At 44.0% G+C, this 25,539-nt stretch overlaps 2 protein-coding genes across 3 annotated transcripts in view; one reads left to right on the top strand and one right to left on the bottom strand.

The window, feature by feature from the left end:
• Nucleotides 1-604: 604 nt before the first annotated feature.
• CHST7 (carbohydrate sulfotransferase 7) lies at nucleotides 605-7,438 on the top strand. The gene has a single exon (XM_050974703.1). It carries the CDS (start codon nucleotides 727-729, stop codon nucleotides 2,128-2,130), a length of 1,404 nt encoding a protein of 467 aa, XP_050830660.1. The 5' UTR covers nucleotides 605-726; the 3' UTR covers nucleotides 2,131-7,438.
• A 12,183-nt stretch (nucleotides 7,439-19,621) lies between these two features.
• The window catches only part of SLC9A7 (solute carrier family 9 member A7), a 69,248-nt gene continuing 63,330 nt past the window's right edge, over nucleotides 19,622-25,539 (bottom strand). For both annotated transcript variants that reach the window (XM_030234807.2, XM_030234808.2), the window contains one exon: nucleotides 19,622-21,379. In XM_030234807.2, coding sequence (XP_030090667.2) covers nucleotides 21,131-21,379 — 249 coding nt within the window. In that variant the 3' untranslated portion in view covers nucleotides 19,622-21,130. The remainder of the gene's footprint in view (nucleotides 21,380-25,539) is intronic.

Raw genomic sequence — 25,539 nt, 5'->3', positions numbered from 1 at the left:
GAGCAATGAGTCATGATCGAGATGTCCGCATCCCATCAGCACACACACGTAGACAAAAGTGTGGCTGAGAAACCCCGCAGCTCTCTACAGCGCAGAACTGCAGCATTTCTGAAACTCACTGCAGATTTTAATAGCTGTCGTCTACCCTAAAAATACATTTGCACCTCTCCTCCTTACTGTAGCGTCTTGCATTTTCTTTCTCCGGAGCTCTGGTGAACAGCAGGACCGACCACTCCTCCTCGGGACATCCTCGGCTGCTCGGTACCTGTCCTGGCTAACACACCTCCTTTTCGGTGCGCCCCTTCCCGGGCGGGGGTGAGTCCCGCCGTGCCGAGCCCGCCCCTCCGGCCCTGCCCGGGGGAGGGAGGGAGGCCGGGCGAGGGGCGGCCCGGAGCCCGGCGCAGCGGCACCGGGAGCAGCAGCAGCCCGCGCCCCGCCGGCGGCAGTGGTTTCTCCGGCGGCAGCGGGGGCAGGTGCGGGCGCTTCCGCGTCGCGCTGCGAGGAGGAGCAGGACGAGAAGGAGGAGGCGGCGGAGAGCGCGGCGGGCGGCGCGGCCAGCGGCCCGGAGCCGGGCCGGCGTGCCCGTGGGCGTGCTCCCCGGCGGGGAGCACCGCCCGCCGCCCACATCCCCGCCGCCGCCGCTGCCGCTAACTTTGCTTCTCCGCAAAGAGCCGCCCTCCGGCAAACAGAGGGTCGGCGGAGCCGGGGTCCGAGCCGGCCCCAGCGATGAAGGGCCGGCGACGGTGGCGAGGCGAACATCGCCGCTTCGCCGCGGTGCTGGTGCTGTACACGCTGCTGCTGCTCCTGTTGGTGCCCTACGCGCTGGACTACGGGGCCAGGCGCGGGCGAACGGACGAGGAGCCGCTGCTGCGGCGCTGCCCAAGCCTGGAGGAGGCGCTGAGTGAGTGGGGCTGGGAGCAGCGGCCGCCGCTGGACGAGGAAGAGGAGGAGGATGAGGCGGGCACGGCCGGGGCGGCGGGTAACGGCAGCGCGGGGACGGCGGGGAAGCGGCACATCTACCTGCACGCTACCTGGCGAACGGGCTCCTCTTTCCTCGGGGAGCTCTTCAACCAGCACCCCGACGTCTTCTACCTGTACGAGCCCATGTGGCACCTTTGGCAGGCGCTCTACCCGGGGGACGCGCTCAGCCTGCAGGGAGCCCTCCGCGACATGCTGCGCGCCCTCTTCCGATGCGACTTCTCCGTCCTGCGCCTCTACACCGCCCCGTCCGGCCCCCGCGACCCGCTGGCCCCCGCCCCGCCGGCCGCCGACAACCTCACTACGGCCAGCATCTTCGGCTGGCGGACCAACAAGGTGATCTGCTCGCCGCCGCTCTGCCCCGCCGCCCCGCGGCCCCGCGGCGAGATCGGCCTCGTCGACGGCGCCACCTGCGAGGAGACGTGTCCGCCGCGGGCGCTGCGGGAGCTGGAGGCCGAGTGCCGCAAGTACCCGGTGGTGGTCATCAAGGACGTGCGGCTGCTGGAGCTGGGCGCGCTGCTGCCGCTGCTGCGGGAGCCCGGCCTCAACCTGCGGGTGGTGCAGCTCTTCCGCGACCCCCGCGCCGTCCACAACTCCCGCCTGAAGGCGCGGCAGGCGCTGCTGCGGGAGAGCGTCCAGGTGCTGCGCAGCCGCCACCGCGCCGAGCCGCGGGGCCCGGCCCGCCACCAGCAGCAGCATCTCCTGCTGCCGCCCGGGCTGCTGGGCGGAGGGCGGCCGCCGCAGCCGCAGCACCGCGCCGAGTTCTTCCTCGGCGGCGCGCTGGAGGTGATCTGCCAGTCTTGGCTCCGCGATCTCCTCCTGGCCCGGCGCGCCCCGGACTGGCTCCGCCGCCGCTACACGCAGCTCCGCTACGAGGACCTGGTACGGGAGCCCCGCGCCGAGCTGCGCCGCCTGCTGCGCTTCGCCGGGCTGACGGTGCCGCCGGCCCTGGAGGACTTCGTGGTCAACATGACCCGCGGCGCCGCCTACTCTTCCGACCGGCCCTTCCTCATCTCCGCCCGCGACGCGCGGGAGGCCGTGCACGCCTGGCGGGAGCGCCTCAGCCGCCAGCAGGTGCGGCAGGTGGAGGCGGCGTGCGGAGAGGCCATGAGCATCCTCGCCTACCCCCTCAGCGCCGGCGACGCCCGGTAGCGCCCGAGCCGCACGTCCCGGACGGGCCCGAGGGCGGACGGACGGGCGCCGTCGGGCAGAGCCGAGCGCGGGGGTCACCGCTGGCATGGTAGGCGCCCACTTGGCGGGCGGGGAGCTCCCTTGAGGGCAGCTCCGGGTGAGGGACACCTGCCTCGCCTCTGGTACAGGCAGCGCTGCAGGGTGCAGGCCCCCCGTGCCGCTGTGGCTTCATTGTGGCTGTTTTCCTTCTGGGCTGCGTGGAGAGGGCGGGGGGATGTTACATTTACGAGAAGGGTTTGGTAAGGGGTGTCCTCTGAGTACGGCATCACTCTTGGAGCCTTTTAGCTTGAAATTGTGATCGTGTACAAAGAACAGGTATGCTACAAACAAACTGCATGAAAATTCAAAAAAACCCCCAGGCGAAGACTCTCAGCAAGAAACTAGAGGGCCTGGAAGGTGCTCCTGTGGGAGCATTGCCCTTCTGGAGCTCTGAATCACACTGACCTCTGTCCTACTGCTACTGAAACACAAGAGGCTTCTGTGAAGTCGCTGCAGGGGTCGGCAGGGGCCTGGACAGCCAGGTGGAAGGTGCCTGCTGCAGGGTAGGACTCAGCTCTCCTCCAAACCTGCTCTGCAGGGATGGTCTCTGTCCCTGTTCATTGCTGGTTCTGTAGGGAGGGGGCTGAAGGAAGGGGGACCGTGTCCAGCTCTGTCCCTTGTTCTGAGCAGCAGGGTAAGCAGTGCAGGGAGGGTAAGCATTTGCCTGCTTATGTGTTTTGAAGATATTTGTGGCAGGAATTTTTGCTTTTCTAAAGAAAACTGTAATTGTTTTGAAAATAGGATTTTTTAAAGTATACATACATTAATATAGTTTGGTCATACCCATGTGAGATACAGGTGACTAACATGTTTCTTTGGAACACGTGTAGGGGTGAATGAAACTGGAAGGCAACTGCTTGACATATCCGTTTTGTTTTCTCTCTCAGATGAGAGAATCACTTTTCTTCCCTTGCTTCCGGGCTGACACATTGTGCCATGCACAGGGTCCTCCTGATCACATCCCTTCCAAACAATAACATCCTCTCAGCTGGCAACTCCTGGACAACAGCACATGTTTCCTAAGAGGCTAAGACAAATTAATCATGAAGTTCCCAAATAAAATCTTACATTAAAAAAGCAAACAAACAAACAAACCCTGAAGTTTTATTTTAGATTTTAAAATGACATGTTCCTGTAGATATCCTGCAACTTGTGTGAGAAGAGGGTGTGTATCTGCAAGTACCTTTGTTTATTAATTTCTTGATGTGGGGATAGAAGGTTCAGTTGTAATTTAGGGATGCAGTTTCATAACTTCATAGAGACTGCTTTTGAATCTGTTACTGTCTGGTAGTCTTTAAATGGCTCCATGAGAGTGTACAGGATTATAGGGATGTTTGCATGCAGTCCTCAACTACAAACCCAGAATATGAGTTTCAAATTGGGGATAATCCAGGATCAGGAAGAAAGTGCTTTTTAGATAAAGTGCTGAAAATAAAGGCAATTCAAAGATGTTATGTTATCGTGGAAGAAGTGTTTGAATTGCACTGTACATTTTTGTGCTCTGAGTGTTATGCTGTACAGCATGTCACTAAGTTAGGATTTTCATTTTTTTCCCCCTTGATCTTCCCATCTGAGAGTATGTTGGCATAAGAAGCAGGTTTCTTTCATTATCTGACAGAAAAACGTAGTCATAACAATATTTATGAATAAATTTATCCATTTCCCTGTAGCATACTTCATTCAGTTTTGCAACCTTGGGCTTCTGCTTGAAGTAAGAATTACAGGGTCTCGTTTTGTGCTGGAAAAACTTGTGTATTATCTAGGGGATGTTTCTGCATTCTCTCGCTGTGCCTGTGACACCAAAATTTGTCTCTGGGTATTCCAGTGGCATTTAATAATGATATTTGTGTAGCAGGTACCTGTACAATGCCTTGATATCCTGTGTCAGGTAACCTATTTTGGGAGGCTTTTCTGGGACTATACCCAGCCTGGCTTGTACTGACAGGTTTGGAAAGAAATTAAGATTTTTGTGCACACCAAAAGATGATATGGTACTTTTTTTCCTTAATTGGATGGGAGATTAAAATCCAGTATATCCTGTTGATTTGTTCTTAGCAAGTTGCAGTCACAGAATTGTGTGATGCAATAGTTAAGCATTCTCCTCACCTTGACAGAGAATCTCATCATGCTCTTTCAGGTGGTAGATATCTTTCATAAGTCTTTCAAAATTCACACTTAATTTCACTTAAAATGGTTCATCATGATGAGCAAAGAAGTGTTACCATCTAGCTTGACTTGATTCTTGTAGCTGGGAGGAAATTATTTGGTATTTTCTGAAACTGTTTCTCTGTTTGAGCTGCAGAGGTGGTGAATGGCCTTGAGGGGAAGCCATGTGAGGAGCATGTGAGGTCACTTGGTCTGTTCAGCCTGGAGGAGACTGAGAGGAGACCTCATTGCAGTCCACAGCTTCCTCATGATGGGGAGTGGAGGGGCAGGCACTGATTTCTTCTCTCTGGTGACCAGTGACAGGACCCAGGGAATGGCCTGAAGCTGTGTCAGGGGTGGTTTAGGTTGGGTATTAGGAAAATATTCTTCATCCAGAGGGTGTTTGGGCACTGGAACAGCTCCTCAGGGACGTGGTTACAGCAGCAAGCCTGACAGAGCTCAGTAAATTTTTGGATAATGCTCCAGGCACATTATGTGACTGTTGGGGCTTTCCTTCACAGAGCCTGGAATGGGACTTAGCTGATCCTTGTGGGTCTCTTCCAACTCAGGATATTCTATTAGAGATGCATTTTCTGTACCAATAATTATTTCTGTCAGCACAAGTTGTTCACTAGCCTGATTGCTCTCCATGAGTGATTATTTTAATTTTTAAATTTTTGTATAATGTGAAAAAGGCTCCATTGGGGAAAGTGTACAAAATAAAGCAAGTGCAATTTTTGGTTTGTATTCAGTGGACCTGAATTCATCAGAATACTCATCTAAAAAATCCATGGGGGATATCCAAACCTGAGAAAGGAGCAAGTAGGCCAGAGAGACATCTTAGAACAGGATGTGGATGACAGTTGTTTAGTGACTGGTGGTGTGACATGTGCGCTTTAGTCACTAGCAGGTTTTCTAAAATTCTTCTACCCAAGGAGGACAACTAATGCTCACCAACAAATGCATCCCATTTTTCTCTTCATGGTGTTTTGATGGCATTGGACAGCATCATTCAGGGTGCTTACAGCATGTACTGTAATGCTTACAGCATTACAGCAATGCTTACAGCATTGGACAGCATCATTCAGGTGCTTACAGTATGTACTTCGTCTTGAAAGAAAAAGCAAATGTACTGTCAAATGTCAGTGTTGTTATTTATCTGAAAAGGCAGAAACAGGCCTGATTAGGACAACCAGCATGGAGTTTCAGTGGCAGAGATCTTTGGAATCAACCAGAACCTGCTGAAAGCAGGACACCCATAGTTAGACTGCATTGTGAGAGCAGTTGGACATTTATGGCTTGGGCAGTTTGAGGTGAAGTCACGGTTCTACTGGATGATGTAGAAAACTGAACTGCTCATTTAGAGCAGAGTATGGCATGACGAGCAAGAGAACAGTAAACACTTTTTAATATCCTACCTGAACTTGGAAGGCTTAGAATTACAGTGCAGGACTCAGCCATAAAGTTTTAGTATTTCAGACTGAGATTGGTGAAAATTATCTACTTGTGCTACATTACATACAATGAATTAGCAACTAATTTATTAAAAAGTCATAGTGGGAAATGGGTACAGAAATGACAAATGCTCACAAGACAACTCTGTTGTGTGTTTTTACTTAACTTCTGGTTGTCACACGTCCAAGTTAAGGGAGGTAGAAACTTGAGTACTGTAATTATTCATGAAAGGCTGGGATACTTCCATGCCATAATTGCTTGTGGGAAATTATGAAAGTCCAGGGCCAAGAAATACTTGGGCCCTGCCTTATTTCTACTCCTTAGGATATGGAGTCCTTGTAGATAGCCACAGTATGTACTTGCATACTGCAGGTACAATAGAAATAGTTTGGTATCAGTTGCAGTATCTAACAAAAGTGTTAGAATGGTTGTGGAGTTACTTATTTAACAACTTCAGTATTGCATGAGTCATTTTAGCCCCCTCCTCCCCCATCAGTCTGAGCATTAAGAAGAGTCCTGAGTTTCTGCATTAAGTTCTCAGTATCCCCACTTTCAGTAAAGCTCAACGATAAAAATGCTGCAGAATTTTGGGTTTGTTATGGTAACGCAATTAAACCACTGAAACCCCGAGAGCCAGCAAGCCCAACAGCATGTTCTGTTCCTTTCTTCAGCACAGAGAGCTGTCACTGAGACTCCCTGATGGTGCCTGTCATTTTTCAGAGTCACCAAGCAATCCGTACAGCACTGGGACTACCTGAGAGGTTTTATCTTTCCTATTTAACTTAACATGACTCCTACCACCACGGAGGATGACCTGGGGGAAAAAGGATTTGTCAAGCCTTGCACTAGCAGTTTTCAACACCCCTCTGGCAGTGTGTGTGTGTGTGTGTGTGTGAATGAGGGGCCAGGTTCAAACTGTCCTCATGGCTGTGTTTCAAAGAGGTGAAAGCTGGATGGAAGTACATTGAGGCGGTGGGTTTCAGTGATTGAGGGGCCTCTTGGTTGTTGGTGAGACATATATCTGGCAGTCTCAGCTCTGAACCACAGGCTGCAAGCTGATGAACATTGTTTTAGCACTTGCAGTCTGGATATTGAGTACTGTGAAATTCTTGCTTCCAGCACTGAGATGTTCAGCTCTGCTGCTAACCTGGGGCACCTGCAGTGCCATTTCTTGTTGCTGTTAAGTGGGAATCGAGCTCCTTCCCTGGAGCTTCCAAACTTGTTGCCCATTTCTGAAGGTCCGACTTTGCCAAATTTCAACTGTATATAGACTGAAGCTTTTTGTCATGGGCATAAGGTTTAAGTCTTTTGGAATTTCAGTCAAAGCAGTTGCATATTCTTTTTAACTTAGAATGTGATGGTCTTTTGCCTGTGTTTAAATATCCTCAAAGATATTTCTTTGAAATCATTTGTCACTTCAGTGTTTTGGGACAGAAACTCCAGTTTGGGTAGGGGAAATGACCTCTTCGTAGAGGATGTCCCCTGTTTTCTATTCTGCTTTCTATTCTGATTTGGCCAAATATATTAATGTTTGTATAAAATGGATAGCACGTGCTCAGTAAAAATGGTTTTGGTATGTGTGTGTATCTTTATTTTATACCAAATAAAATCTGCATTGGTCTTATCTCCAGTGAGCATGTGCAAACCTCTTTCTTTCCCATAGAAAACTCAGTGTGGTACAGAGGGAATCAAAACCATGTAATTATGGCAGGGGCTGCATCACTGGGCTGAGCAGGGAGGATTCTGCCATTCCTGGTTCCCAGCTTTCCAGTGCTTAATAAGGGAAAGGACTATAGGTTGATGACAGATGGGGTTAACATGAGGGAATGGGGAAAGGAATTCACTTTTGGTTGAGGATAGTGGGATTTGTACAAAGGACTTGGGTGTGAGATGAATGAGGGACTGAGATATGATGAGGAGAGGCAGGAAGTTGTGACTGCTTTAATTGGAAAAGCTGGCTGGGAGTGGGTGAGGAAAGGAAGGAGCATGGAGAGAGCAAGCTAGGAGAAGTAGGGACCAAGAACTGGGAATTGCCCCAAGTGTATTATTTGGAGGAGATAGAGGAAGAAAGCTCAGGGGAGGAAGGGGGGAAGATGGAGAGCAGAGTGAGTCTGAGTCCAAATTGCAGGGGGAAACTGGTAACTCTTCAACAGCAGCTCTTGCCATGTTTCAGCTCAAATTGCTGTGCAGACAATTGGCAGTGGACCAGCCCCTGAGTGGAGAGCTGGTCCACAGGGCAGAGGTATCTTGCCCTCCCCTGTAACTTTCCCAGCCCACATAAACATTTCTCCTGCAAACCAAACTCCCCTCTTTCCCTCTGTATAAGGAATTAATTAACTGCCCCCCCTGCTCTCCTAGCAGCATTGGGGTGGGATGCATGGGAAGAAGTTCTCTCCTGCAAAACTGAGATTTTAAAGCTCAAATTTGTAAAAATAAAGTCTTTGCCCACCTTCTGCTACTGTTGGGCCCAGTCTGTGAGTAAAAGGGATGATGTGAGAGCTGTCTTACCCACCTGCCTTTGTCGGAGCTCCATTTGGGAGTGCCTTTGCAGCCCCTTCTGCTATGGGCATTACCACCAGCCACCAGAACAGAGGAGTCTGGGGGAGGTCCTTGTCTGTGTCCTTGGTTCAAGTGACAGATGTTTGTACGCTGGATTTAAAAGTCCCAGTTCTAGCAGTGACTCATGTGCATATCACCGACACCTATTGTTTTCAGTAAAAGCTTTTTAAAAAATGCCAGGAAACCTCTTGTCTATGCACCCTGTTACAGGGGCATTCAATGTCTGTGCTGCAAAGTCAAGCACTGAAGGAGTCAGACTCAGTGTCTGCTGCCTCTCCTTTCATGCTCCTTCTCAGTCATGGATCACAAGCGGTTGTTTTTTCTCCAGTGCAGCACTTGATCAGCACTCAAGGTTGGACACACCTGGGGCAGGAATGGATCGTGCAGCACGACTGGCACCATGAGCACCTGGCACCTGGTCTGTGCCAGAGGTTAGAAAGTGTGCAGGAATCTGGTGGGAGACTGAAGGAGGTAAAAATGATGGAGGCATTATCTCAAGGCTGAGGTATGTAAAAGCTCTCAGAGGAGCTGGACCCAGTCCCTGGTGCCACAGTGTCTGTGGCAAGGGTTAGACAAGTTAGATTTTCTGAAGAGGCCTAGTCCAAATCAAGCAGAAGCTGAGTGACACCTTTGGTATGCTGGAGCTGGCTTTGCAGAAGTGCTGTAGCAGCAGTCAGGGTTCAAGTGTGCCTGGTCAGGGGGCACTGGTGGCTCAAGGGGTGACTCTGAACCCCAGAGTGAGCTAGTCGTGAAAAGGGAAAAATGTATGGTGGCATTAACATGTTCTTTGTCATAGGCACCCAAGCCCCAAGGGTGTGAAGTTATATTTTTAATAGATACAGAGAAATGTCAGGTGAAATAACTTCTTGGAGAGGACCAAGCTGTGTGATTTATTTAGTCTGAAAGTCAAGGTTGAAAGAGGAAGCAGTGCACAGCAGCATGAACAGCAGTGTGGAAGAGAGGTAATCAAGCTCTGAACAATACTGGCAACAGAACAGATTTTTACACATCGCACTGAATCATTTCAGCCTGGAAGTTGGAAGAAGGTAGGGCTTTTTTAACCATAGAACAGCACAGCAGGAAGGGATGGAAGAGACAACTCATTTTAAGAAACAACTCCTATAGTTTAGAAATAGAAAGGAACTGATATGGTAGATTACCATGTTATGACTAGATGTGAAGCTGATGGTCCAGAAGCCCTGTGACCCATAGGAAATACTGTACAGAGTGCTGAAATCTTCTGAAAAATCAGCTTTAATGTACAAAAAGACCAGAGCCCTAGTTTAAAGACGCTTTGTACTTTTTTTGTGTTCTGTTAAAAGGAGGGAATGCTGACTTTCATAGAAATGTTGTTAACTCCAGACTCCAGTTTGTTCTGGAGTACTCTGCAATAGGTTAGTGTCTCATAACATTTCCTATGAGGAAATCTGGCAATTGTGCCTCTGCCAGTATTTGAATAACATATATTGGAGTTGTACAATAAATCACGAGGAGCACAATGCCCACACCATTAACCCAGTAGCTTTTGCCCCTTTTTTCCTTGAGATGAGAGGAGCTGAAGGGAAAAGAAAGGTGGAGTGTGTTTGTGTAAGCAAAGGCTGCATGGTTGTTCATTTGCCACGGGTAGAAATCCCAGCTGTGCCAGCAAGTGCAGGATGTGGGACCACCCAGCCCTAGCACTGCCCTCGCTGTGACTGAGCAGCCTTTAATGCTTTGCCATACAGCTGTAAAATGATTAGTCCCTTGTTTATTTATGCACAGGCATGAAACTAGTTTCAGGTGGGCTCTGGCTAAGACCTGAAGTGCAGCACTTGTTAAAATAATGGGAAAGAGCTGTGGGAGATCAATCCAAATACAGCAGAGGCCTCTCTGATGGAAGATTTGAAAACCTTTCCTTGGCTTTTCACAGTCATTTCACCCCGCTTGAGCAGGGGTGACTTGACTCAATTGGTGTGAGTGTTCACCCCCCCCTCTTATTTTTTTCCCTTTTTTTATAAAACCAGTTTAAGAACATTGAGTGATACTTAAATCTTTCTCAAATGGATTTAGAGATGAGAGGGTAGAACATTTGTCACCTGTTTCAAGCTGGTTTTAAAATCATTAAGGACAAAGATTTCATCTAACATTCATTTACTCCATTATGTCTGTATGCCCTCTGCTAAAACCTGCTCTCAATCATCTGTTTGAATCATTCTTGATTCAATTTAAGCCTGGTACTTCTCTTACTGAATGCAGAAAACAGCCTGCTACCATTGCTCTGTGCTTACTTTTTCTTGTCACAAGCACATAATTATAGAGTTATTTTTTTACACAATAACAACAACCCTCCCCCTCCCCCAAATACTCAGCTTTCAAGTTTATTCATTTCCAATTCAGGGCTCCATTTTACAGTTTTTGTTTCAATAAAGCACTTTGGTTTGCTCATGCTTGCATATTGATCAGCTTCCATACTCAAGTCCCAGTTCTGCCTTCATGCCCCAAATCAGATAACCAGATAAATATTTCAGTCATTTATATAACATCAATTTCTTGCATGAAAAGAGGTGCTGTTGCTTACCTGAAAATTGGTTTTGTCTGTTCACAATATTTTTAATATCTAAAATGTGAAAACTGCTAGAAACCAGGACCCAGCCTCAAGCTGCTGCAGCAAATAAGGAGTTGCTTTAGCATGAATTTGATTTTGCATCCTTAAATTGTAAATTGTAAACCAAATCTTCTCTGTAAATTCCTGTTAAAATAGTTGCTAGTTGACTCTTCCAAGAACCTATAATCAAAGCAGTGGCATTTAGATTGGATTATAATAATAATAACTAGCTGATATTCTAAAACTTTGTTCCTTAATAGGAAGGGAGTTAAAATCTTGACAAGCAGTATAGGTTATGTAGCTGCCTTGATAGCTCTGCCCTGGAAAGTGGCCCTCCTGCTGCCTTTAGCTCTCTACCAGAGGTTAACATGTTGCTTGTAAATTGGTAATGCTACCCCTGAAGGAAGCAGCTAGTCAGCAATTTTAAGACTGCATAAACTTGGCTTATTTCTAAACTGAGCTGTCAAAGTGTGTCTGGTCATGCCTGAACTTACAGCTTCACAGATTCCTGCCAGGAAGGATTCCAGTTCTGAGACATTGAGCTCCTGAGGGCTGACCTTGGAGCACTCCTCAGTATGCAGAGAGTAAAACTCCTCTACTGGCTACTGAGCAGGTGAGTGATGCCTCAGTCCTCATAGCAAAACTCCTGTCTTTCAGAAGAGTTAGGCTGTGCCTTTAATAAACATTACTTCAAAATTCTTTACTAGTGCATGAAAGAAAAGGTCCAGGGATAAGTGGGAGAGAAGTCTCTTGTGATGTTACAGAATAGCTGGAATAATTTTGAGCTAGACATTTAATTAGTAAAATTTTTCATCTTCTAACGATGCTTTGATCTGGGGAATGCACAAGTAGTCTAGGGCCCTACAGAATAATTCCTGGGACTTATTTCTGAATGCCTCTAGGGCTTCATCACTGCTCTACCCATGAGAAGTTCATTCCAATGTTGAGGAGTTTTGAACTAGTGAAGGTAAAAAGCATCCAGGGAAGGTGATAGTTACTCCTTCATCTAAACCAACTGGAATATTAGACATATCTAACTGTAAGCAGTAATTTGAATACCTGTAATATCATAAGTACAATTAATACAGAGTGAAGTTTGCATCCTTTGAAATCCTTTACATCCTGACTTGACAGTCAAGTTTTGGAATAACTGCTAAAAGGTAAAATCAGGTTGATTTTTGTAAACAAGTGCTTTCATACAAGCATGGTGTTATTCTCCAAATAAAGCGTGAAATTCTACAAGATAAAATGCACATCCATCTTTGCAGATTTTTGTTGGCTAAAGGCCCAGTATGGACCACCTTCCTTTTTAGAAGCTTTTTGGATTTTTTTTTTTTTAACTTGCTGCTGCCCTGCCCACGCAGATATGGCATCTGTACTAAGCATGCAGCTATGGATAGCTTATAGTAACCTGAGGGTGGTTCTGTTTACATTTGACCATAGTGCTGTAACAGTTAATTCCTCCCTAGTGAAGGAAAATCTGTGGAAATTTGCTGGCATTCCCTTCTCCTCCCTTTCTAAATACCAATGTCCAGGGTAAATCACATCTTGCCCTGTTTGTTTTTCCAGTAGGATTCTACCAACATGGGTGTTTCTTGTGCTTGAAGAGACTTTCTCCCATGATCCATTAGCTGCCTCTCTGGGGTCTAACCCCAAATTCCTGCTGTTGGCTGAAAAGCCCAGCTGAGCTGGTTTTGGCTGGGGAAGTTTTTTCAGAGCAGCTAGTGTGGGGCTGTGTTGGATTTGTGCTGCAGGCAGTGTCAATAACACAGGCATATTTTCCTTATTGCTGAGCAGTGCTTGTAGGGAGTCGAGGCCTTTTCTGCTCCTCACCCACCAGTGAGGAGACTGGGGGTGAACAAGGAGTTGAGGTGACACAGCCAGGACAGCAAAAGACAGGTGCGTTCTCTACTGCAATTGTTATAGAAAATGTCATGACATAAACCAAGTTTCTCTCTGTGGCATGTGTTTAATTACTCATCCTTTCTTGAACAAAAGGTGCTCTCAAGACACCTGTACATTTACCTCAGGTTATAATTTCCTTTTTCTGATTGTATGTAATCATTTACTATTTAAATTTGATTTCTTGTCCTCTCTCTCTCTCACAAGAGAGCAGATGTGGTTTTGTTTAAGACTTTTAATAGGGATGGATTTGATAATTTTATTTCATTGATCAAATGTCTCAGGACACATAGTGTATATAGAAATAGTCACATTTTCAAGTGTTACCCTACACAAAAACTGAGGATAAGCTGTCACTTTTTATTCTTCTTAAAATTCTTCTTAAAAGGAAAAGAAAACAGCTCCTAACTGCAAAACACACCTGGCTTATTTTACATTAAGTGCTTCTCAGAAATCACTTTGTCTTGGACTGTGGATTAGTTTAGCAGGAATAGTTTTTACTTTGTGAGCTCACTCTTGTTTAGGAAAAGTAATAGATACCTGAATTAACAAAATTCGGTTTCTTTGAGATTATTGAACCCAGTCGTGGCAGAGGTGCCCTAGTCTTGGAACAGAAGCAATGTTAGATGGACAAATATCCTTTATTATGTATGTTTAAGAAAATACAGACTGGCTGGGGAGGGAAAGTCAGTGTGCAGAACGTCTGTAGCTCTTCAAGCAGAGTTAAATTCTGATCACCATCTCTTTTCATTATTTCCACTCCTCCTTTGATTGATCCAGTTCAAATATTCAGCTGATGTTAGCATAGTGAAAAATTCCTATCTATATACGATGGGATAATGCAAGACAAAGCAGGCTCTCCTCTGGTATCTCTGCCAAAGCTCCACCTCACGTCCTCAGAGGACTGGCAAAGCCACCCACACATCGCTGCTTGGACAGCACGGGCAAGCAGCTCCTGCACTGGATTTACAGTGCAACAGATGGTTTGGGAGTTTGGCTTCAGCTCTCAGCAGTGCCATTTTAATCACTCCTGCTGTCTTCTGAACACTAACCAGGGTGATTCCAAGCTCTTTCTGACAAACAAGCAGCTATTTTATAGGCTGTTGCACTTGTAGGCACACACACACTGGAAATGCTTTTCACTAAGTGCAGCACCCCATTTTACAATCAACCTTGGGTTCCAAAATTACTGCATATCCCCCACATTCTTCACTTTGCTGTGATTCCCTTCTCCAGATCCCTAGATGACAGTGCTAGTAACTTCTCTCCGTTGTGAAAACTGGTGAAAAGATAAGAAACAGAATAGAGAATAACTGGTCATTTATTAATCCTCATAGATTCATCTTCCTACAGTGACTAAGAGAGCATGAACCAAGGCTTTTTGAGAAAGGACTTTCCAAATATCTCATAAAATTTAGTATATCATCAAGACCTCCTTTGTCTGCATGATCATTCACTCTTTCTAAGAACACATTTAGAAGTTCTCTAACACCTCTCTATCCCATCCAGGTTGATGTAAATCTGTAGTTTATTTCTCTACATAATGTTTACTTTTTGTTGTACTTTGCAACCCTTCCTAGGGTAGAGGTGCTCTAAGGTGGAAGCCATTAATTAGATTTTAAGGAAGGGAACTCTAAATCTGTACTGTGAGAAGAGAGCTGAGTTGCTCTGGCTTTGCCTTGAGGGAAGACCTGACAGTGTCAGCGTTTTTCACTTCCAAGATAAAATACAAAGTTCACGTGTATTGCAAATGTGTCAAGCCACAGTAAGTTTTGTATTACTGTCAGCCAAATAAGAAGAGAAAACATATTTCTGATGTCTACAAATGACAGCTATGATTATTTGTTCTAGTGCAGCCAATGGTGTAACTCAGTGTGAAACAATTAACACCACAAAAGCTACCACTACCTTGTACCTGCTACGTCCCAATGACTCCAAAATCTATTTGAAGTAAGGAATAAAAAATGGAAAGATAATGCTGATCTAGAACAGTAACACCCTCTTCATACCTAACCTGAAACTTGCTGGCAGAGCAGGAGTTCCAAGCAGCACTAACATTTCCTCTCTTGAGAACAGAATGCTTGGATGAAGCCTCAATCGAGACACTCAAAGCTGAATTTACTGCAGTATCTTGTCCCAATGAATGAAAGTTTAGCCAAGCTTGTACACAAGCCAGCCTCTGGCAGAAAGCCCAGCAGGTGTTTATTCCCCATCCTCCACTGCTACTATCCCCACAACATGAAGAGCTTTCACAACATTTTGCTTTCTCTCTCCTCCCCACCCACTGTTGTATTCAAAAGATAATTCCTTGCCATTTAACCTCTTTAGGATGCTGAGCTCCCAAACTAGGACTTGGAGACCTGCACACAGTTGGTGTGCTGAAGTCCAAGAAACCAAGCCCTGGTACTGCAGAGAGTTGCTGTTCTTCTTACATCCTCACTGTTTCACATGCAGACATTGAAAGGACAGCTGTCATGGAGCTGTCAACACGATGAAGAGGATGTGTCAGGGCATACAGGACTATACTCCAGTTCTACTAACCTCTGCTTACAACAATTACTTCAGCATTATTAAAGATATTTGGTGCAGTAGCACCCAGTTTCTTGCACACAAGAAACCGTGTTTATCTCTTGGAAGGATAGGACTAAAGATATATTACAGCCCTCCCTAACAGCAGTTGGACCACTCCCAGCTTGAACCTATCATACCATGCAGGCTTTAGGTGCCTCAAGGGAGACACCTCCTGAAACCTTACTGATAATGTTTATATCATAAGTGACAAGAATGGTAAACTGAAAATTCAGGCTAAATGCTGCTTCTGATTTTGAGCATTATGAAGAGACCAAAACTAATTAACAGGCAACCTGTGGCAGCCAGCCTGTAACTGCAAAGGCAAGGCATGGCATCCTGTCTCCCTTAAAGGAAGGAAGCAAATCTGGGGCCTCCTTAGATGGCTTACATTCTCCTTGCTCCACCAGAACCAGCTGTGGGTAGTGTGATTTTACCTCCTTTTCTTTACTTCTGATATCCCAAACTCAAATCAGACAAACTTACCTCAAGTGACCCCATGTGCTGGAAGTTGTTATTTCACAACAGCTATTACTAATCGGCTGATGCGATCCAGAAGAATGCCTTCTGGTGTTCTGCTTTCTGGTATTAATCTGTGTCAGCATCAAGACATTCAAGCCAAGCAATTTAGGACTGAAATTCAAAATCAGACAGTGGAGGATAACCTCCATGATTAAACTAAAGTCTGGAAACAAAAGTCATAAATATATTACAACACGGAACTGCATGACCTACTTCTCCCTGCCTCAGTAATAACAACTTCAGAGATTTTACTAGTTAAAAAATAAATCCAATTCATTTCTCATAGCCTAAAGTTAAGTATTTTAACATTGCAGCAAAAATCTTTTAAGTTGGGCATTCACTTTCTCTGAGGGAATGCAAATCTGGAGGCTTTTTTTTCAATTAGAAATAGGAAAGCGACCTTTAATTGCTGCATTTCAAATTACTGCCATTTAATTAATCAAATTTGCATAAGTTAGCAGTGTAGCATAGCTTTGAAATTGTACTCAGGCACCAAAGTGAAGTTTGATATTCTGCCTCTCTCTCTCCTTTTTAAAAATCTTTATCTAATGTGTTTATATGTGACATTTTCAAGCTCCAAAAGGTTAAAAAACTGCAGGAAATGGGGCTTCAGAAACTTAAACTAAAAATTATTATGTCAATAAAAGCTAGAACTAACCCAAATATTTTTAATTTTCCTAGGACAAAGATTGCTGCTGCTCCCTTGCATGCACCAATAGAAATCCTCTCTGGCTCTGTACTATTGCACAAGAACCTGATGGGAACATTGGCTTTACCCTTGGCAGATTAGCAGGTGTTCAATAAGCCAGGGCTTCTCTCCTTCCATGCACATACCTTTCTCCACCAGAAAGTTCCCTGATAGAGACAGTGCAGGCAATTAATAAAGTATTTTATTCCAGAATAAATTATAATGAGCTGTCTCATCCATTTAACATTCAGTCCCTAGATAAATCTTCAAACCCACTGGCATTCTGGATGTCAGCAAGTCCATGTGGGGCACTGCAAAATAGATTATTATCAAGAAAGCACCAGAGGAAGAGTGAATAAAGCAGCAAAACCAGATAGATAATTTTATTACCTGAAAATCTAAACTGATTCTAATATTCACTTGCTGTGTTGCAACTGTTTAATTTCCATAACAAAACCTTATATAAATTGCAAGTATCAAATGAAGATATGAAACCTCTTTTTGAGTCTGCAACACAGATTGAAATATTAGATAAGCATTTGCATCCTGTTTTTAGGTGTGCATGTTTCATAAGGCCCCTCCATATTTACTAATGTTACCCTAAGAACTGCTCTCAACATTACTATAGGCAGTTTAGAATCAAGAAAACATAGTAATGATGTGAGGTTACTTTAAAAAAATTGTTCAAAGTTACTTTCCTTACTCTGGAGAAGAAGCAAGTCAGTGCTACCCTGTAAAAGCCTTTCATTTTGTGATCAGTTGGAATGGGGTGGTTTTATTACTTTTGCATTATCCCACAGCCCTTGTTTTAGATAAGGTATGCAGAAGCCAACATAACTTCTCAGCATTTAGGACTGCAAGATTAAGAATAGCAATTGTTTACAGTGCTGTTCCCACAGTAGAGCTGCCTGTTTAAACCATTTCCTGGCTTTGTAATTCACTGTTTCCTCTACACTTTCCTCCTCTTTCACTTTGCAGGCTTATTTCTACTGGAAGTTATTTTTCAGAATGGCACTCCCAAAAATTCCAGACCAAGAAGTATCTGTGGTTTTTCACTGTGCCATATTAAGCTCTCCCCTAAACCTTGGGACCCTGCTTCTGCATTGAAAAGAAGGTTTGCATGGGCTGCTTCTTACAAAGAGTGCTTTCCAATATAGGGATATTTGAATTTGTTAATATACATGATTTCAACTGATTAATGTGTTCAACCTATTCAGCAGCTTTGTCCTACTTTCTTCAAGTCTAATTATGACCAAGATTTTTCATAGCCAGTCCAGGGCATTTACTGGCTGCTTTTCTCCTGGATGGTCTGTGTCTCCTAGTCATGGGTTGTCTTCCCTTTCTTCTAAAGTTTCAGTGGGTCATGAGTTCAGTAATTTTGGAGACGAATACTCCCTGCTGATGCATTTGTAACTTCTCTGGTTTCTCCCCCAAAAAGGTCCTCCCCCAAATGTTAAAGAAAAGCATATGAAGTTTAGGCTTGAGAGTATCCAAATTCCATTCCCACACTTGTGCAGAAGCAGACACCATGTCTGCCAAGGCTGAGGTCAAGCATGTTATGCTTCAGAGTTAAAAGAAACACTGAACCTTTCTCTGAAAGGCTTGTGAAGCATACTAGTTCTTAGGGTTTTATTGTCCAGAATAAGACTAAAAGACATTCTGCTGACCAATACTGTTTAAAGAGAGACTGCAATTGGACTTTAGTTGATATTATCCATGAAGGACCATGCCAATCTTATTATAAAGACAAAAATCACAGAATCTGGCCTCCTAAGTAGCATGAGCAGCTCGCAATATCTGTGCAGGTTGCTAGAATTCCTACTGTGAGAGTTTTTCCTCCCCCCAGGAGTAAAACATAGCAGCCATCATTTCATTAATAATGGACGTCATTTTAACCTTTGCTATTTGCTCGCTTCAGATCAGCTTTTCGGAAGGTCAGCCAAAAAAAGAAATTTTTTTTCTCTCCTCCAGTTAAAATTCCTGCAGTCCTTTCCCCAAAGGCAATTCCTTCATTGTAAAAGTAAATAAAATTTTTTTTGGTCTTTTCATAGATCAGAAAACATGCATCCTTGGAATAGGGCTAGACTTGGTCAAGTACCAAATATGTGATACTTCACCCTTGTCCAGGCTTATCAGAAAAGCCAGTTTATATTGCATACTAGACATGTAGCAGAGAGTGTAAACACACTTGTCATAGTGCTCCTCCTTTCTGATAACTGGAGATCAAGGATCAGAGCTGCTCCCAGAACCAAAGCCAGCAGTGCTTGGAACACCTCTCACGGAAAGCACCCTGGAAATTCCGGTGTTGGGCCCCTGGTTGTAGCAGTGCTCTTGGCAGTCACAGGATCTGCTCATGGCTCTTCAGCCTTAACTGAAAAGCTGCCTGTGCTCCCAGGGAAGTGAAAGGAATTGACTTTTTGTTTTGCAAAACACATGCGGGCCTGAAAAGTTTTTCTGCTCAGCCATCTTCATCAGGGTTTGTCACTCGGGGATCTCTTCTCTGTGACCAGTGACAGAACCCAAGGGAATGGCCTGAAGTTTTGACAGGGGAATTTTAGGTTGGATATTAGAAAAAGGTTCTTCTTCCAGAGGTGGTTGGGCACTGGAACAGCTCCCCAGGGCAGTGGTCACAGCACCAGTCTGACAGAGTTCAAGAAGCATTTGGACAACATTCTCAGGAACAAGGTGTGGCCCTTGGGGATGGTGCTGTGCAGGGCCAGGAGTTGGACTTGATGGTCCTTGTGTGTCCCTCCCAACTGGGAATATTCTCTGATTTTATATTGGTCTTACAAATTTTCCACTAAAAGATGCCTGGTTTCCTTGTCTCTTTTCTTAATAATGTGAGACAGTCATTACAGATCAACACCCTTTATAAATTTACCTTGGAGGGACAGACAGGGAGGTAGATCACTCATTAGAGAGCACGTCTGAAAGAAAGCAGACTAGACAACACAACTGCAAAGTTCCTCTGCAGCAGGAAGTTCACATACTGAGGTTAGCCCAATAAGTTTAATAGTTAAGGAAAAACAGAGTGGGTATTTACTCACACACAATTTTATGAGAGGAACAACTGAAATGGCAGCAAGAAAAACACACTTTCTGGACAAACTGATATTACATCACGTTAGTGGGCCACAAACTCTTTAAAAAAATAAATCTTTTGAGACATGAGAATGAAATCACATTTTAGCATGCTTTAAATAGCTGAAAGGCTCTTCAAAGCATACATTTTCAGCTATTGGCAAAGACAATGATTATCTCCTCATCTGGAAATTAAAAAGCATTTAGCAATAAGTTAAAGCTAGCCTACACATAAGTGGGCTAAATACTAGTCAGAGATTCTTCCCTTTTCACATTTAAGATGATACTACAGTTCATCACTTCTGTAGCTTATATGCTGTTGTGCAATGCCCCACCGAAGTTTCACATCTACTCTGCGAGAGAGAACAAGGGTAAACAGCTTTCTTTTAGGATAGTCACAAATGGTAAAAACAGTAGTATTTGTTTATTGGATGTTTGCTGTTTATCACACACAAGAACTGTAAGCAGAGTCCATGAATTCTTCTGAGCAATATGAAACCTCCTGGTTCCATGCAAGTTCAATACTGCCTCTCTCTCTCTCTCTCTTTATTTCTCTCCTCCTCCTATCTGCTGTTTTCCCCAGCCCAAGTTTCCAACTATCTTCATATGAAAGAAAGTTTTACTTTGTGACTGCTACCTGAGAGAGCCTGGGTCCAGGCTCACATTGGCTTCAGGTACATCTTAGACCACAGGAAGCTGGATGTTTTTCTTTTGAGGCACTAGAAGTTAGGCTAAGAGTAAAAGTCAAGTTGCCCAAGAGTAATAGTCAAGTTGCCCAAAGCTAAAGGGACAAGTAGCTTTCATTACCTTCTTATTTAAAAAGCTGGCCAGCAAAGAAATCTTATTTTCCCTTTTTTTTTCCCTGAAATAGATTAAGTACATTTTGCAGTAACAGATTCCCCAGTCTTTCATTCACACAGCTGTAACCCTAATGTTTACTGTCCTGTTTCACTTGAGTTTCCTCAACCTCAAGAGAGAAGTTAACAATGGATCTCTTCACATTCAGATACACACACAATCTTTTTGTCTCTTAATTTTCAAGTTTATAGTTGTCCTTTCACATTCTCAAGCTAAGCCAAGACAAGCTCAGTTCTATGATAACATTTTCATGTACCTCTCTTCAGAGAGAGAGCTGCTGCAGCTGAACAAGACAATTGCAGCATGCTAGTTGTACTTGAATTTGATAAGCAGTTGGAAAGAGGAGAATAACCAGTTTTCTCATTTGTCTAATTTCAGACATTTAGAAAACCCCACTGTCAGCATCTTGAGTAAAAAATTGGTGACATCTTCAGACCCTAGTAAAACCACTTCTGCGTGTTAACTTGTTTAAATAAACACCCCCACCTCAAGTGACACAGTGGCCTGCAGTCTTCCTTGACCCATTCACAGAGCAAGAGTTATTTTTACTGAGTCAGTAATCATGCATTGTATTCCAGAGGAAATACTAGCCGGGTCCCCCTGCTTGTAACTTCATGATCTGCTGCTCCCAAATCACGTTCCAGTGCTTCCTCTGAACTGCTTTTTGTTCTCCTGCTGTCAAGGTTAGTGGTAGCTGTATGGGGGCCAGAAGAACCATTTGCAGTTATTGTTGTATCACCATATGTCACAGTAAGGTCACCATCATTCAGAATAAAATCAGAATCCTCTTCTCGTAGCTGTTCCTGATTCTAAAGAAAAAAAAAAAATCTTTATACAGTGCACAGCACCTTTCTCTGCCCAGAACGTAACTGAAGAATTCACCTACATGTCAATACAGAAGAGATAATGTTCCACCTTAAGAAATGTTAAAAATAACCTTGAACCCAGTGTTTGCAAATCAGCTTACTGTTCCCTGTATAACTACTGCTACTGGGGAGAGATGGGAGGGAGCTGAAGCCAAGAACTAGGTTATGGAACGGGTAACCCGGGATTTAGTAGCACTGGAAGTACACCAGAAGTACAGGAGATGAGTGCTACATATTGGGTTTTGCATGACAGTTTAGAAGGCAGTACAGGATATCAAGCACAGTTGAGCCACTCCAGATGCAGAATTTCATCTGTTATTAATTAGTCAAATTCATTAGTAAACTTTTCGTGCAAGTCCATAAGGCCTCAGAAAGCCCAAAATCTCAAGAATTCTTCAACAATTATTCAAGAATTCTTCAACACTTTTTTGTTACACATCAAGAACTAACAATATTTTTTCAAATTATCTCCTTACTTTTACCCATTCCTAAGTAAAGAATTACTTGACCTAGTTCCTTGGCATGCTCCTGAGCCATAAAGGATGGATACAACAAAGTGCTTGCTTCGTAGTTTTGTAACTAGTTCTGATGGGTTTTCTTCTCAAAATCATTTGAGTGGCTCACAAAACCCTGTGAATTTATTTTGGCAGAGATGGAATGAAATATTTAGTCAGAGAATAGAAATTGCTAAAGTGCAATAAAGCACTTCATTTCTCTGTCATAACATAACCATTGTACTGTGTTCCACTCCTGTTTAACGTGGTAAAAGGCAAAATAACTGAATTGGTCAGAAAATGGGGCTTTCTTCACATTTGAAGAAAATTCTAATCAGTGCTATAAGCTTGCTTTCTTGCAACAGAAAGCAATTATTTCCCCACATGAATGGCTCTGCACTGCTTAGCAGGAGCTGCAATGTGTATGGCTGTTCCCTCGGCAGGCTGGACACGGATGGGGCTACGTTCTCAAAATGGATTATTTCCTTGCACTGCGGCAAAGGGAGGGGGGCACAGGCCATGTGAGATGGGATGTCTGTGATCAGTGTGAACAGAAAGCTCTGCCTCTACTGCAGAACAGGAGTTCAGGGCACTGGAGATGGAAAATGCTGATTAACCTGTCCATGATGAAAAATGCAGCTCCTGACTAAATAAAACTTCCTGGGAAAGCTTCCTGTCATTATGTCAGAAAGATAATCAGACAAAATGAAGCAGCAGAAGCCTCTAGATGATACAGAATATATAACTAACAAGGACTAGAAGAGGTGTCAGGAGTTTGCCAAAATCAAGTAAAGAAATGGTGCAGTTCAGCGTTGGGTGCAAGACAAGCTCTACTTCGAAGGAATGCTAATTTCTTAGAACCTTTATGGCATCCAAATTTATCATTGCTTTTTTGTGACAGGGTTAGTCTGATAGAGAGCACACTGTTCTCAAAGAGCAAATATGGGTTAGGACACTTGCTTTTTGATCATAAAGAAAACACTGACTTGCTTTTTGATCACAAAGAAAACACTGACCTGATAGCACCATCTTAAATAGAAAAAAAAGGGAGAAATGAAGGGGTTCAGCTATAATTGGCAGAAATAGCCTTTGCAATCTTTTAGTTGTTACAAAAAAAAAAAGTCTGAGGAACAAGACCAAAATTATTAAAAGGGTCACAAAATAATCAAGATTTAAGAAAATCTGGTATCTGTTGATATTTTGTTTTGAAAAAGAGGCATTCAAATAAGGATGAAAATCAGAAAAATGAGCAAGAAGCAGGAAATCTGTGACTGTTGACTGATTATGTTCTAAAAAGTCAAAGAAGCTGCTAAGGTCTATCACACATTCCCCTTCATGGTTTTTGCCCTGGGAGAGGCACCAAGGAGGGGAAGGCAGAGCTAGCAGAGCACCAGAAGCTATTGCTGTACCAGGCCCATGTGTGAAGTGGCTGCAGCAGGCTCTCCAAGCACCTCCTGTCTCCACAATGCTATTGAGCAGTGAACCCCTGCAGCCACCTAGCAGATATGAAACTGTAAGAACACACTACACTTGAGCTTCCCCAAAAGGCTGAGGTGCTCTTGGAAGCATGATACTGAAAGAGAGGGTCACAGGCTTTATACTATATGGCAGGTCCTGACTCAGTCTTTCTTGGTTTGTCTCATGCTGCACTTACATGTAGCTAAACATGATCAGTTCCAGAAAAAACACTGAGACTGAGCTTTCTCTCAAGGTAGTGAACAAACATTGCCTCGTACAAGCCAAAGTCCACTTATTTGTTCTCATTCTGAATAGTACTGCAAGCAGCATGGATTTTATTTCCTATATTTCCCCAGAGAACACCCACGAAAAATCTCATGTACTATACAGTTTTACTATGTTTGCAAACAAAGAGGATGGGTGAATAAACCTCTCGTGCTCCATGCAGCATGAACAGTTCATTCAAGAAAGACAGGAAATGTATCCAAATAGATCCACAGAGACTTGAAATACTCCCAAGAATAACCCTGAACAGGCCTCTGCAATCCCCTACGGTTCTGTAGGAAAAGCTTCAATTCACTCAGAAAACACAGGTCTGAACCACACTACTGAAAGTGACACACTAGAATGGCTCAAGACCTGAATCCAAATCTGCAAAAGCCTGAATTCTGCTTTGATGTGCTGACCATAACCTTGAGGGACCTCTCTGCAGACTGTCCTCTTTGTGGTAAAATCTGTTCCTGCTCCTAAGAATACATGCTGGAGATGTTTTTTGTTATAAAAGCTTATTTAAATGGAGTAACTGCTCACAAAGCCAGTCTTCATTGCCTCCTAAGACACTGTTAAAAAAATCACAAGCAAAGGACGATGCATGTGCAAAGTGCTGGCAGTTGTCACAAATGCTGCACACAACACAGGCACCACAGATAACAGAACTTGCATTAGAAGTTACTTATCTTGTGGCTCCAAAATGAAAGCACCAAGTACCATGCATGCGAAATATATTCCAATTTAAACCTGATGCTCCATTTAGTTTCTCTTTCTCAGCTGAATTTAAATTCAGCAAGGAAACTAAGTAATTTTTGCTATGAAGCTAGAACCACTAAGGAGGGGAAAGGGGAAGCCTGGCTGAACAGTTTTCTTAGCCATTTTGAGAGTTATCTCTTCCAAACATTGCAAATCAAGTTTTGTCACTGGGCTTGTATATTCATAAATTACTTCAACTCTTTCTAGTTTCATACCAAGTTGTCATACTGTATGTGCAAGAAATACTTTTTTTTTTAAAGCGTGCAAGAGCCCCGAAACAAACAAACAAACATCAACAAAGTATCCCCAGGAGGGCTTATTTCAGTTGGAATAAATGACTGATGGAACTGAAAATTACTAAAAGTTTCAAAGGATATTTCAAAAGAAAAAGCAAAATAACTGACCTACTTCAGTTTGGTCATGCGCTGAAGATAACACCAGAAGAGAAAAAAAGTGATTAAAATTATAATTTTCAAAATTTAAACTGCTAACTGCAGCACCTTTTCATGCTTTAAATTCCAGCTTATCCGTCTGGGTTGGAAACAGCCCAGTGGCACAGCCTTAAAGCAGTGGGAGAATGTCAGCAAGGAACAGTAACATCATCTCTGGAAAAAATCCACGGTACCTCACCCCTGTGGGCTGACTCAGAGCCTTACACATACTCCATGCAAATTGAGGCTTAGAGGACACAATCTCATGCTGAGGAGCAAGTTGTGGGTGGGCTGCATTGGAGGATTATTTGACTTTCAGACTTTTGAACCCCCCTTTGGCATTTAATTAAAAAGACCTACTCCCACTTGTGGAAGTGAGAGTGAATTCTAAGTAAGGTTGTGATAAAGTCAGAGAAGAAAAAAAAAAAAACCTGAAACAAAAGCTGAAACCAATCTACAAATATACAGTCAGCATAGCCACATACTTATTGCTTTCTTCTTTATATAGATATCATAACTCAGACATGCACATGTAATGAGGTCCAGGATTTAACACTTGTTTGGGAAATATATTTTATGGCTATATTTTTGCAGACTTTTTTTTCCTTGTTTAACTGACAATCTTCAGTCTTTATTTCTCACAGGTGTGCCATTTAATTTTCCTGGAAATACCTCACAAAAGCACCATTCCAAG

Source organism: Serinus canaria, chromosome 1, assembly GCF_022539315.1.
Source record: "Serinus canaria isolate serCan28SL12 chromosome 1, serCan2020, whole genome shotgun sequence".
NCBI classification, from domain to species: Eukaryota; Metazoa; Chordata; class Aves; order Passeriformes; family Fringillidae; genus Serinus; species Serinus canaria.
The sequence above is the reverse complement of the archived record's forward strand: the minus strand, read 5'-3'. Positions and strand labels throughout refer to the sequence as shown.